The 15,321-nt window shown below is 35.0% G+C and overlaps 1 protein-coding gene across 12 annotated transcripts in view; it reads left to right on the top strand.

Annotated features, from left to right (window-relative positions):
* The window catches only part of ATG5 (autophagy related 5), a 336,061-nt gene that overhangs the window by 96,609 nt on the left and 224,131 nt on the right, over positions 1-15,321 (top strand). For all 12 annotated transcript variants that reach the window (XM_077162536.1, XM_077162541.1, XM_077162533.1 and 9 more), the window contains exon 5: positions 229-391. In XM_077162536.1, coding sequence (XP_077018651.1) covers positions 229-391 — 163 coding nt within the window. The remainder of the gene's footprint in view (positions 1-228; positions 392-15,321) is intronic.

The following is a 15,321-nucleotide window of genomic DNA, read 5'->3' as shown; positions in this document are numbered from 1 at the left end:
TATGGTATTACATAAAAGGTATTTGAAAACTGTACAAATGTGCCAAATAGATAAAGACATTTAAGTTAATTTAAAACTATTAGGAGTTGTGCTGAAATCTTCTTTTGGGATGCTAAGAGATGATGTGTTAAAAATATCAGGAAATTGAGGGGATACAGCTCTCCTTTTAAAAAACTAATTTTTTTGTAATGCTTGTACCTATTTTTTTTTCCTGTTTTCTTTTGATAGAGTTTTCCAGAGAAGGACCTTCTGCATTGTCCATCCAAGGATGTAATTGAAGCTCATTTTATGTCTTGTATGAAAGAAGCTGATGCTTTAAAGCATAAAAGTCAAGTAATCAATGAAATGCAGAAAAAAGATCATAAGCAACTCTGGATGGGATTACAAAATGGTAAATACAGCAGTATTTAATTTCATAGTAACATGATATAACTGTATGATGCAACCATAACTGTGTGAGTGATTAGTGCATCTTAGTATTGGAGGTACAAATTTAAATTCCAGCCTACAAACCCAAAATTTTGCCAAAACATTACTCCTCACACTGTATCCTCCGGAAATCCCTCTGTTCTTGGATTGCCTAGACAAAGTGATGTGATTTTGGCTTCCACTTCAAGGTGCTTCCACTTTGGTGGAACTCGAACTTCGATCTCTGCTTTCTCAGCACAGTACGACTGTTGTTTTATGCTTGGATTATGTACCCTTGCTTGGATTTAGAAAATACAACAGATAAAAGCTGGAGGGAATTTGTAGTTCACCTCTGTGTTCCCATCTTTTAGAGTTCATAGCTCCTTAATCTTGCCTGCATTAGTTTTCCTTCAATTCTTTAAACAATAGTTTTGTATTCAGACAGTCCTTGCTTGGCATCCAATATGCATGAATTTGTTTACTGTGCTTTGATTAAATAATACCAGTTCCCCAACAACTTGGTTCAAATTTTGTTACTGCGGTATATTAATTGTGAATAATTGCATAAAGTACAAACTTCATTGCTAGCTCTTCAGTGCGCAAGTCATAACCTAAAAAGCCTATGTGTGTTGTCTCAGTGACCTATCACCTCACTACTTTAAAAGTCATGACTGCACATATTATTCAGTTCATCCACAGACGGGAATGTGTGTAATTACGTTACTTCCTTGTCTCCCAGCAGAAAACTCATGTGACATTTTATAAAAATGAGAAGAAAGAATTGGGCAACAAAAATGACAGTACAGCAGAGAACCATAAAGTGATAACGCTGGAAATGAAATTTGAATAGAATGTAACGGAGGTATAGAGGAAATAGATGACTGTGGGAATGTGGATCCTGCCATGGTTCAGGAGAATGTAGATATGCAGTGAGAGAAACTTTGTGAAGGGAATGTATTAACATGAATGAGGAAAGTGATTCTGAGGAAAAGGATGAAGATGCCCCAGAAGTGACCCTGGCAAAAACCTTCACGTTAAGGGAACTCTCAGAGTTTGATATTGAAAGCACAAAGGATATAAAATATTGAAAATCAGTCTAAACTTAGGAAGGAGTCTGACAGTATGCCAAATCATAGAAAAGATGCTTGCTTCTAAGTTAAAAATTGAGAAAGAAAAAACTGTACTTAAGTTTTGAAGAATAAAACACTTAAATTCTTCATGTTTCTAATGTTTTTTAAATAGCAACATACTAAATAAATATTAATTTTACTTAAAATTTTTTTATACATTTATAATAATAGTAAGAGCTTTTTTAGTATTTTGACAAAATTTTTTAAGGATTGTTCTGAAACAATCATAATTATTAAGATAAGTTTGTGCAATTTCAGCTTAAAGTCATTTTTCTAGTCCTGTACTGCTGTGTAAAGTGAGGACTGCGTGCATATCTTTTGTCCATCTTTGATAGGTGCTTTCAGTCCAGGAGTTAGTTCACTATAAGCTACGTTTGCATGACCATACTAGAAAAAAATAGAAGAATCCTTCCCCACTCACTCTTTTTTTTAATTGTGAAAAATAATATATGTACAAAAAGGCAGTAATTTTCACAGCACACTGCAACAATAAGTTATGGAACAATTTCGGAGTTTGATAAGGGCTGCTTCAAGGCACTGGAAACTAAAAGAAGTATCAAAATAATGACTCAGCAGTCATACTCATTTCATAAATCCTGTCTTCTCTGTTATAACTCCTCCTTCTCCTTTTATCTTTACCCCGATCTTTAGGGGTGTTTGGACTGTGCCCATTCTAACTTTTTCATGTTGTAAAGGGCTGTTGGTAATATGGGATAGGGTGATGTGATCTTGGAGAAGCTGGCCCCTCTGGGTTTCAAGACTTGTCTGGCCTAGAAACCCATCTCAAGTTTTAGGTTTCTGGAAAGTAATCATAGTTACATGGAACCATTGTAGAATCTCAGATAAAGCTCTTGGTGTTCTTTAGGGTTGACAGAAATGGTTCTGGTTGGGATATGGGCCCATACCACTCTTAAAAACAGTAAAATGCAGGATATGATAGCTGTACCTGAATAGCACAAAAGGCGTATATTTTATGACAATATGTACTGTAAAATTTCCCATTTCTTTATTCTTTAAGTTTCATAGGGTTGTTCCTTAGTTCATATTTATATATTTATGTAAATAAATATATATAAATGCTATATATATATATATATAGCATTCCTCAACTAGATTATAGGCTTCACAAAGCTGGCCCATGCATTTCCTTCCATCTATGTTGCTTAAAAACTGTATTCTTAAGTGATTAAAAGAATTTACAATACTTTAAGCAGATGTATTTTTTCCTTTTTTCTTCTTGGCTTCTTGAGGATGAAGTGATATTTAGGTGGCTTGTGAATAAGAAGATAGCCTAAATGGAAGAAGAGAAGGGATCATGTAAAGACAAAAGAGATTTCAGAATAATTTAGATTTAGAATCAAATTGGCATGTATAATTCAAATGGAGAGATAGGTAGATGTTCTTGAAATTTGTGAATGTGGTGAGTCTTTTAAAGAACTTGAGGATTCAGCAGAGGGTTCTAAAAATGATTGAAGTAGTTCATTTGGGGCATTGGAGGGTTGGGTATGGAGGATTATGGTTAACAGTTGTGGAAAGAACAGGTACTTTGTTTTTAGACTCAGCTGTAAGGGCAAATTACTCAACCACTTTGAACTTCAGTATTTTAATCTATAAAACAAGAGAGTGAATATCTGCTGCGTTGCCTTACAGATGTTTGCAGAGGCTTTAATGAAACATGAATACAGTTTATATGAAAGTGTTTGAATGATAGTTAAAACCATCTTGAGGAAAGGCATTATTGAGAAGTCAGTTTGAGATTCTAGAATAGGGGTTGGCATGCTCTGATCACAGGCCAGACACATGTTTTTGTAATCAAGTTTTGTTGGACTTAGCCATACCCATTCATTTATGTATTGTCCTTTGTAATACATAGTTATGTCAAGACCATGTAACCCTCGTGTCTGAAGTATGTACTATCTATTTGGCCCTTTAAGAAAACCCTTGAATATTAACCAAACCATATCTCAGATTTATCATTTGACAGACTTAAATTAATGGCCTTCATTGATATTTTTTAGGCATTGTATTCTTTTTTTTCTATTTCTGCTTTAGATCATAGTTTTTCTTGAATATGTGACTATTGTAGAGTTAACTCTACTTACTTAAATTTTACTAATTTTCAAATGGGGTCTCCTTAAATCTGACTTAGTGGTATGTGATTAAAATAGACCTTATTCAATTTTTATTTCAGCTATAAATTACTTGTATAGCTAATTAAGTTTTGTTTTGTTGTAGTAACTGAATTTAGAGCATTTGAAATGTTATGAATGGGAGACAGGGTAAGATGGTGGTGTAGTGAGAAGTGGAATTTAATTTGTCCTCTAGACAGCTACTAAATAGCTAGGAACTGTATGAAACAACTGTTTGGGGGACCTCAGTGACTGGACACACATCATACACGTATCTGAAACAGTGGAATGAATGGCTGTGATCCCACATAGAAATATAAGTTTCCCAAGCCATGGAGGTTGACACCTCTCCCCTCTGAGCACAGCAGGCTGGTTCCCTGAGTGAATGAGAAGTCCAGCCCTGCTGGCCAGACCACTGCCCCACCAGGCACCAAAATAGCTGCCATGCAGGACACAGAGAATAGCTACTCCACCCTGTGCCATCTTTCTCAGCCAGTGCCACACTTGGCGAGAGGTAAGAATGAGGAGAAAAGGTGACTGAAGAGTGCCATCTGTTGGTAAGCCTGTGGGAGAATTGTATCCCCTCCGAGTCTTCGTTTGGAGAGTGGTTACAGACAGACCAGGTGCAAAAGGGGACATCCAGAGCAAACCCAAGCAAATACAAAACCTTAGATGAGTCAGGGAAATCAACTTATAAAATTACCTCATCAAAATAAACAAGTATACTAAGCACAACAGAAAATCACAAAGCACATAACAATTCTGGAAGATACGGCCCAGCCAAATGACCAAACTAAAACACTTGAGGGCGCATGGAATTTGGAACAACTAATCAACAATTTCCATAAGATATAAGGGATATCAGGAAGACACCGGATGAGCAAAAAGAAGAATTTGAAAGAATAAATAGAAAAATAGCGCATTTCACAGAGATGAAAGATGCTGTAGACCAATTAAAAATATGCTAGAGATACACAACAGCAAATTTGAAGAGGCAAAAGAAAGAATAAGCAAGCTAGAAGACAGGGTGATTGAACTTGAATGTTCAAAAGAACAAATGACAAGAAAGATGGAAAAGATAGAGCAGGATACCAGGGAAATAATGTACAACATGAAGAGCACAAATATAAGAATCATAGGTGTCCTAGAAGAAGAATAAAGGACCAGAAAGCTTAGTTGAAAAGATAATGGGGAAAAACTCCCCAAATCTTAGAAAAGACTTAAATATGCAAATCAAAGAAGCATAATGAATCCCAAATAGAATAAACCCAAATCAGACATACTCTAAACATTACTAATCAGACTATTAAATGTTAAAGAGAAGCAGAAAGTCCTGAAAGCAGCAAGATAATAGTGACCTGCTACATAGAAGAAGAACACTTAAGACCAAGTTCAGACTACTCACCAGGCACCATGATATATAAAAAAAATATGATATTTTTAAGATTCTGAAAGAGAAAGACTTTGTGCTGGTTTAAAAGAATATATGCCCCCTAGAAAAGCCATGTTTTATTCAAAATCCCATTTCATAAAGGCAGAATAATCCCTATTCAATATTGTATGTTTGAAACTGTAATCTGATCATCTCCCTGAATGATGTGATTTAGTCAAGAGTGATTGTTAAACTGGATTAGATGATAACATGTCTCCACGCATTTGGGTGGGTCTTGATTGGTTTATTGGAGTCCTATAATAGAGGAAACATTTTGGAGAATAAGAGATTCAGAGAGAGCAGAACGACATAGCCACAAGAAGCAGAGTCTACCAGCCAGTGACCTTTGGAGCTGAAGAAGGAACATGCTTCCCGGGGAGCTTCATGAAACCGGAAGCCAGGAGAGATAGCTAGCAGATGATGCTGTGTCTGCCATGTGCCCTTCCAGCCGAGAGAGAAGCCCTGACTGTGTTGGCCATGTGCCTTCTCACTTGAGAGAGAAGCCCTGAACTTCATTGGCCTTTTGAATCAAGGTATCTTTCTCTGGATGGATGCCTTAGATTGAACATTTCTATAGACTTGTTTTAATTGGGACATTTTCTCGCCCTTAGAACTGTAAATTAGCAACTTATTAAATTCTCCTTTTTAAAAAGCCATTCCATTTCTGGTATATTGCATTCCAGCAGCTAGCAAACTAGAACAGACTTCAAGCAAGAATTCTTTATCTTGTCAAGTTCTCCTTCAAAATTGAGAGAGAGATTAAAATCTCAGACAAAGCCTGACAGAATTTGCCAACAAGAGACCTGCCTTCCAAGAAATTTTAAAGGGAGTTCTGTTGGCTGAAAACAAACAAACAAACAGAATAGGGAGTTCTGGAGAAAGGCTCAGTATTGAACAGTATCAGTAAGGGTAACTTAAAGGGTAAAGAGAGAGAAAGGGAAAAGAATAGACACATCTGAAAAATAAAAGGATAAAATGGCAGATTCAAGAACTGTGTGTACTGTAATAGCTTTGAATGTTAAGAGATTAAATTCACCAATTAAAAGATATCAATTGAAGGAATGGATTAAAAAATATGATCCATCTGTATACTGCCTATAAAAGATTTATCTTTGACCCAAAGATATAAATAGATTGAAAGTTAAAGCATAGAAAAAGATCTTATGTGCAAACTGTAATTAAAAGAAAAAAAGCAGGGGTAACTATAGTAATATCAGACAAAATAGACTTTACGTATAAAGATGTCGTAAAAGATAAGGAAGGACACTTTAATAAATAAAAGGGATAATTCACCAAAAGAAAAGAACAATCATAAATGTTTATGCTCCCAGTCAGGGAGCTCCAATGCACTACTCTCCTATATAGACAGAACAGCCAGACAGAAGATCAACAAGGAAATAGAGAACTTAACAATGTGATAAATAAATTGTACTTGACAGACATATATAGATCACTATACCAGGAAACACCAGGATATACATTCCTCCCTAGTGCTTGTGGAACATACTCCAGGATAGATCATATGCTGGGGCGCAAAACAGGTCTTTATACATTCAAAATAATTTCTCTGACCATGATGGAATGAAGCTGGAAATCAGTAAGCACCAAAGAACCAGAAAGTTAACAAATACATGGAGATTAAACAACACACTCTTAAAGAATTGGCGAGTCAAAGAAGAAATTGTCAGAGAAATAGGTAGACATCTGGAGACGAATGAATGTGAGAATACAACATGTCAGAACTTATGTAATGTGGCAAAGGCAGTGCTGAGAGGGAAATTTATTGCCTTATATGCCTATATTAAAAAAAAAAAAAAAAAGAGCAAGGCCCTAACTGCTCAACTGGGGGAACTAGAGAAAGAACACCAAACTAACCCCAAAGCAAAAAGAAGAAAAATAACAAAGATTAAAATAGAGATAAACTAACGGGAGAACAAAAACAATAAAATTAGCAACACCAAAAGTTGGTTCTTTGAAAACAAGAAGAATAAAATCAATGGACCCCTGGCTAAACTGGCAAAAGAAAAAGAAGATATAAATACACAAAATAAGAAATGAGTGGGGGACTGTTACCATGAATCCTACAGAAATTTTTTGAATCATGTAAAAGAATACTATGAATACTGTGCCAACAAATTAGACGAAATGGTCAAATTCCTAAAACACACCAACTACCTACATTGAACTGAGAAGTAATAGAAGACATCAGCCAACCAATCACAAATAAAGAGATTCTACCAGTTATCAAAAATCTTCCTACTAAGGAAAACCCAGGGGCCAGATGGCTTCACAGGTGGATTTTATCAAACATTCCAAAAGAACCAATACCAATCCTGCTGAAACCCCTCCAATAAAATGATGGAATATATGCAACAGTAAGACAAGATGAGGTCCTGAAGCATGTAACAACATGGATGAAACTTGAGAATACAATTCTGAGTGAAATAAGTCAAATGCAAAAGGTTAAGTACTGAATGATCTTGCTGTTTTGACCATGGTAACGGTAAACTCAGCCTTACAGTAGCTTATAGGGGACTTAGAGATACACAGAAGCTAGAGATAGGTGAATGGTTACCCAATGAGGTTGAAGTCAGGGATCAGATAGAAGTTAACAGTAGTTTATTAGTGGGGTTATAAGTAACATTGTCCTATTAAAGGTGACTGATCGAAAGGGGCTATATAGTATCACGGGTCCCACCAATTAACACTACAATTATAAATAAGTTCTTGCATGAAACAAGAACAATGTTTGGTCATTCCTTTCTCTAGTATGCTGTTATTTAGAGGTTGGGTAAAGGTTTAAATAAAGTTAGAATTAAATTTGGAGTTGCGTTTTATCAAACCTGACATGAACATCAAATGTGTGCTCTGGCAGCTCAGCAGTCTTAATTGAATATCGATTTTTACATGATACCTTATCACTTTCAGAGTTCTTAAAAAAAAACAAAAATTACCTTTATTATATCAATGAAGACAAATGGATCACTTTAAGTTGTATATAAATTTTAATATTTTATGTGCACAGTTTAATTGTGGCAATAAAGGTAAGAATGTAAGCAATCTAAAAAATAAAATATATTTCCTTTCTCCCTCCCACCCCCAAATGTTATGGGTAGTATCCTATGGATCTAGAGGTCTTGGAATTTTATTTTCTATTTTTGAAAATTAAAATATTTGTTTAGGAAATCTTCAGCTAGGTAATTGTTGTTTATAGAAAATGTATTTTGAAGTAAAATGCTGGATGTTACTTAAGGGAAACTGATGAAACGTGAGTGTAGTTCATTCTCTTCCTTCTGCCTGGAATGCCCTTTCCCTTTTTGACTATTTTAACTTTACTCATGTTTTTATGTTCATCTCTTTTGTTACCTTCTATGTGAAGCCTTCCCATTTTCCTTTACATATTTAGTCAGATATTTATTGAATACCTAACTTATCTGAATTCAGTGGTTTTGGAGTGTATGGCTTTTGTTTCCATGGAGCTTACACTAGTGGAGACAGAACTGTTTATGCTTTCATACTGTCATAGCTCCTTCTCCGTGATATATGCTTTTGCTTTTGTATTTTATCACATTCTAGTATAGTTATGTGGTTTATGTATTCTGCTAGAATATAAGTTTCTTCTGGTCAGTTTGTACCATATATTTTGTATCTCCCGTGTCTGGTGGAGTCTTAGAAGTAAAATAGACAAAGTAAATATAAACTAACTCACTCTTATTTTATTTCTTTCTAATACTGCAAGTAAACAGTATAAACAGTTTTTCATAGATAGTTTAATATCTTTATAGAATAGAGGATAAGTGTCTTGCTGAATTTTTTATGGCAGCAAATTTTAGGTTTAAGAATTTTTCCTGTATAAGAAGATCCTGCAAATTTGTGCAGAGATGTTTTGTGTTTTTTTTTTTTTCTTTCCAAGCACCGTGAAAGGTTTAAAACATAATAACTTAATCCACTCAGGACACATTTCTGGTGGACTGAAAGGCTAGGCAAAGGAAATTTTGGTTAAATGGGACTAAGATATTAATTTTTATTACTTTTTTATTGTGTAATATAACATATATATAAAACAAAGAAAGAAAAAAGTTATAGTTTTCAAAGCACTCTTCAACGAGTAGTTGTGGGACAGATCCTTGAGTTTGTCATGGGCTACCATTCCATCCTCTCAGATTTTTCCTTCTAACTGCTCCAGAATATAGGAGGCTAGAAGGCATAAATATTTTTTTATCATCACTATCGACTTTTTTCTTTTTTGTGATGAGTAACATATATACAGAAAAGCAATAAATTTCAAAGCACAGCACCACAATTAGTTGTAGAGCATATTTCAGAGTTTGACGTGGGTTACGCTTCCACAATCTTAGGTTTTTACTTCTAGCTGCTCTTAGATACTGGAGACTAAAAGACATATCAATTTGATGATTCAGCAGTTGTATTTATTTGTTAAATCCTATCTTCGCTGTATAACTCCGCCATCACCTTTGATCTTTTCATCCCTCTCTTTAGGGGTGTTTGGACTATGGCTTTTATTCTAACTTTCATGTTGGAAGGAACTGTCAGTGATATGGGGTAGGGAGATAGAACGTTCTGATGTTCTGTAGAGGCTGGGCCCTCTAGGTTTCAGGACTTATCTGTGTGCAGAGATGTTTTACCTTTTGGTTAACATGATTGTAAATTTGTCACAATTGAGATATGGCAGATGGTAAGTTTATTTCATTCAGAACTGCACCTGTAGAGCATAACAACTAACGATTTAAACAACTTTTGAATACTTTCAAATGCTAATTTTAATTTCACAGATCTCTGTGAAAGAGAAATAAGAAAAGCTTATGAAACCAAGAAAACTCATTTAAGACATACCGTGCCTTTCAGTATTTTTTATGGGTTTTCATTTTAGATATAAAAACATTTAACCTCCCTGTGAAACAAAGTTGGTAGCATTTTTTAATTTGTAAGGTAGTTGTCATACATGTGCAGGCTGTTTTTTGTGTTGAATGTTGAGCTATTTTTCCCGTAAGTTAGAGATTTGAGAAAATCACTAATATATGTTTTTAGCATAACATGTGATTTAAGTTTTCAGTCTTTTGTAAATTGATATTAAATTATTAAAAAGGGATGGCAATAAATTCAGTAAACCTTCAAATAAGGCAAGATTTGACTGCTAAATAGGTTGAAAATTTGCATTGTTTCTAAATTGTGGTTCATCTTTTTGAGCTAATTTAATTTTTTAGTGAAATTGAATATTTAAGTGTCATTTTAACATAAAAATAGTTTCTAAGAGGAAATTAAAATTAGCCATGGGTGATTTTATAACAAATCATATTTTAAAAATTATTTGGTGAGTAATGAAAAAGATTAATGCAGTTCTTGTTCCTTGGAGACAGATGGGTTGTAAATGCTTTTATTCATTGTGTATAGTATAATAAGTGTTGAATTGAGTACCTGTTGGTCTGAGAAGGAACATTGGACCTAATATATTCTTTACTCTATCTCTTAATAGTTTTGTGTCCCTGACAAATCACTTGTCTCTTTAAGCTGGAGTATCCTGGTGGTGATAGTTCACATGACTCAAATTCAAGGACTAGAAAGAGGTAATCACAAATATCTTAATTCTGATGATAGTTTCAATTGGTTTCAGAAGCACTTCCCAGAAGAGTAATTATTGTTAATAGGTGGTATGGAAGAAGATTTCTAACTAGAATTGCCAGTGATGGCATAAATACTCCTCTTGAAACTTTAGCCTCAATGAAAGATCAGTATTTGGCCAGCTTTTTTTTTTTTAAGTTTTTCTTCAGCAAAATTAAGGTTTTTACCAATCATGAGAGCATTGAGATCACAGTTTGAACATTATAGGAGATCTTTAAAGATTTTAATGTGGAAAATTTCAGATATAAACCATGCAGAGAAAATAGTATAATGAATGCCCCTGTACCCATCATCACCCAGCCGCCACAGTTATCTGTATATGGCCAGTCTTGTTTCATCTATTATCTTATCTTCCCCACGTTGAGTTTGTAGACATTTTAATTCTTTCAACCAGGACCATTAATATTACTCACGTATTTATATTTTCACAGGTTTTATACGTTGATATTCAATCAGGTCTTGGGAACAATGTTCATTGTAGGAGATTCATGCCTAGAGCCTGATAGTATGGAGTAGGCAATAGCAACAGCCTGCCAGGTACCAACCACTGTGCCTAAGCATAGGGAATGCAAGTTGGATGTGTGTGAATGAAACAGGCATGGAATTTGCAGTCTAGTAGGGGATGGACAGATGTTAAACCTTTGAATAATTACGTTCATAATTGAAGTTTTAGGGAGGGAGAGATGGTTGATGCAGAGGGAATGACCCAGACTGGGCTCAGAAGCAGAAAAGAGCTTAAATACGTTTTGGGAGCTATGAGGCCATTCTGACTGGAGGGTAGACAGAGACCCTATTCAGAACCTCATAGGTTATTTCACTGATAGTGAACTTAATCCCACGGGGTGAGGGTAGGGAACAATTGGAAAATTTTAAGAAGGAATTTAGCAAACTTAGATTTTCCTTTTTAAGAGATCCCATTGACTGCAGGTATCCATGACTGTTCATGGAAGAGAAAGAAGCTAATACAGATTTTTAAACAAGTAGGAGTTCATACAAGTCAGTGGTCAGGTAAAAGATGATAATTGTTCAGACCTCAATGGTGACTTTAGGGGTAAAGAGATGTGAGCATATTTGAAGAATATTTCAGATGTAGAATAATAGGACTTCGTGTAAGATAAATCACTTTTCTGATACCCAGTCCTTTAATAGTATCATAAAAAGGAATATAGGTTAATTTGTACTCTACATATTTTTTACTTATGCTAATTTCACTAACTCCTGTTTTGCTTTCTGAATACTCAGAAACATATTCTAAAATTTTCCTAGGGATTGATGATGGGTTTAACCACTCAATAAAATCCATTCATATTTTTAAATTTGAAACATTTTCCTTTCTCCTTACCTTAGGCACCTCTTCAGTTTTTCATTGTTTCACGAGAGTAAGGACATTGGTTCTGTAATCATAGCTTTAAGTTAGTGCCTTCTGAAGTAATTCCCGTTTATCTGAAGATATGCATTAATTTAGAACAGCAAAGTACCTGCCATTATCTGAGCCTTTCTAAGCATCATTTCACCTTAGCTGTATGTTTTCACCCTTTTCTCTTTGAAGACCATTCTGTTTTTGGAGAAAATGAAAGTTAAACAGACTTCAACCAATAAACAGAAGTTGAATGTTTGAGCTTTCTTTCTGTCATTTATTAATATGATACTATCGTCCCGATGTTTTTACATATTCCTTCTTTCTTAGCTAACATAGTTTATGTATGAAGCTTGTTTTGTTTTCCTTATTACTTTTTATAAGCCTCATCTATCTCATGCTTGGTATAAGCCACTGTTCTTACATATTCTTGCTGTAATTTGGTTCATATTTTATAGGTGTCATTTTGGTGTTAATTCATTGTGCAAGTAACTATTGAAGTAACCTTGTGATTTATGTTTGAATTACTGGATGAACAATATTAAAAAAAAAAAAAAACAGACAAATTCCTGCCCTTATGCAACATAAATTCTACTAGGAGAGACAGACAATAAGCTTATATACAACTAAATTATATCTCATATGGTGATAAATGTTATAGGAAAAAAAATAACACAGGGAATGAGTTGGGATAGGGCATTACTGTTTTAAAGATGATGGTCAGTGAGGTCCTAACTGATTGGAAGACATTAAATGAAGACCTGAAGCAGGGTCTTCAGGGAATCATGCATTTATCTGGTTATAAGAACTTTCTGGGAGGATGAAGGCTCTAAAGGGGGAACATGCTAGGCGCTTTCAATGAACATATACCCATTCATAGTTGTTGTTTGTTTTTTTTAACATTTTTTATTGTGAAATATGACAGATATAAAAAAGCAATAAATTTCAAGTACCTTTTAGCAAGTAGTTTTAGAACAAATTTCAAAGTATAGTATGGGTTACAGTTCTACCATTTCAGGTATTTCCTTCTAGCTCCTCTGAGACACTGGAGACTAGAAAGAAATATAATGATTCAGTAGTCATACTCGTTTGTTAAATTTTATTTTCTCTCTTATAACTCCTCCTCCTTTAATCCTTCTCCAAATCTTTATGTATATTTGGCCAGTGCCCATTCTAACTTCTTCATGTTGTAAAGTAGTGTCAATATTACAGGTGGCAGAATGCAACTGATTGATGTTCTTGGAGAGTCTGGTAACTCTCAGTTTTAGGGCTTATCTGGCCTAGGAACCATCTGGTGGTTTAGGTTTCTGAGAAATAAACTGAGTGAGTGAAACTTTTTCGAGTCTCTCTTAGAGCCCTGGTGTTCTTTAGGGTTAGTTGGAATGATGTTGGTTGAGGTTTGGCATACCATGGTAATTGGCAATATCTAGCTGAAGCTTGCATAAAGTAACCTCCAGAATAGCCTCTTGATTCTATTTGAAATCTCTTAGCCACTGATACCTTATTTTGTTGCATTTCTTTCCCCCTTTGGCCAGCTAGGCATTGTTGATCTCATGGTGCCAGGGAGATTTTGACCCCTGGACATCATGTCTCATGTAGTGGAGAAGGTAATTATTTTATTTGCAGAATGGAGCTTAGAGAGAGAGAGGCTGCATCTGAGCAACAGAAGTGGTTCTCTGGAAGTAACTCTTAGGCATAATCATAGGCAGGTTTAGCTTTTCCATTATAGAAATAAATTTCATAAGAGCAACCTCAACATCAAGGGCTTGACCTCTTAACTTGGGAATCCCTAATGTTTGAGAGAGTATCAGGGATTTCTCAGAATTTCTCAGGTGAAAGTTTGATGGTTCCATAGTTTTTCCCCAGTTCCTCAAGGAGTATTTCTTCATTATCTGCCCAGCGTACTCTGGAATATATCCAAGTATTACATTAAGCTATACAGAATTGTGAGACCTCATTCCCAAATCTAGTAGGCTCCATTTGTTTAACTTATTTAACTGAACTGGCCAGACTGGTTAAGTTAGATTGTGTACTACAGAAGATTTAGGTTTTGGACAAAATAAACCTCTCTGTTTAGTCTCATACAGTAAGTGAAGTTCCTTTTTTTAAATTTATTTTTAATCTCTTTATTCTGAAATACTTTTGAAACTTGAGGAATAGTTACAAAATAATACAAACCCTTCAGAGAGCTCCTACATAACCCTATGCCCCAGATACCCAGATCCTGCCTTGTTAGATCATGCCCAGGATCATGTATTACCTTTAATTGTCATCATCCCTTACAATATTGATACACCAATGTCCCGATGGAGTATTATAAAATTCAGAAAAGTAACCCTGAAGCTAAGTGCTGAATGTTAGGAAAGAGGAAAAAATGGTTGTTAACAGATGAAAGAGAAATCTGGTGGTCTTCCTTGAAGCCATGGGAATGCTGAGGTCTGCAAATGAGCCCAGGAGAGCTAGAGAAGAAGGCCACTTAGTTATGTCCTATGATTGTAGTCTGGGCACTCCAAATATAGTCAGTTCTCACATGAGGAAAATAGACGCTCCCCTCCCCCCCCACCGAGCCCAGACCATCATGACATGCCTAGAGTGTATTCAGATGTAACTGCACGTTAGATTTTTCTAAATGCTTTGTCGCAAAAAGAAATGTATGTTACCAGTTATTACTGGTACTAAGTATTTTTAGGGAATGTTCCTACAATGTTATTCCATTCTAAATGCTTTGTCACAAAAAGAAATGTATGTTACCAGTTATTACTGGAACTAAGAATTTTTAGGGAATGTTCCTACAATGTTATTCCATTCTAATAAGAGTCTCAATTTAAATGTCCCTTCCTCAATGTGATTTTTCTAGATCCATAATTTAAAGGTCCCCCTATTCAATTTTCACAGCAAACTATTATTTCTTCACAGAACTTAATATCATTTGTAATAAGTTACATCGTTGTATGATGAATGGTTTAATATCTGTCTTCTCATTGAACTGAAAGTCCCAAGAGGGCAAGGGCCATGTCTTCTTGGTTCACTGAAGTTTCAGTTCCCAGCATGTGTCTAGTTATACTACAAAGACTATCGACCTTCTTTCCAAGGATAGATTTAGTAGCATAAGTTTTGTTTTTGTTTTTTTTTTTAATATTTTTAATTGAGAAATCTTCACATGCATAGAGTTCTAAGATATAGTATTACAATATTATTCTTTACCCTATGATCTGATTTACCTTA

This window comes from Tamandua tetradactyla, chromosome 5 (assembly GCF_023851605.1).
Source record: "Tamandua tetradactyla isolate mTamTet1 chromosome 5, mTamTet1.pri, whole genome shotgun sequence".
NCBI lineage: Eukaryota > Metazoa > Chordata > Mammalia > Pilosa > Myrmecophagidae > Tamandua > Tamandua tetradactyla.
The sequence above is the reverse complement of the archived record's forward strand: the minus strand, read 5'-3'. Positions and strand labels throughout refer to the sequence as shown.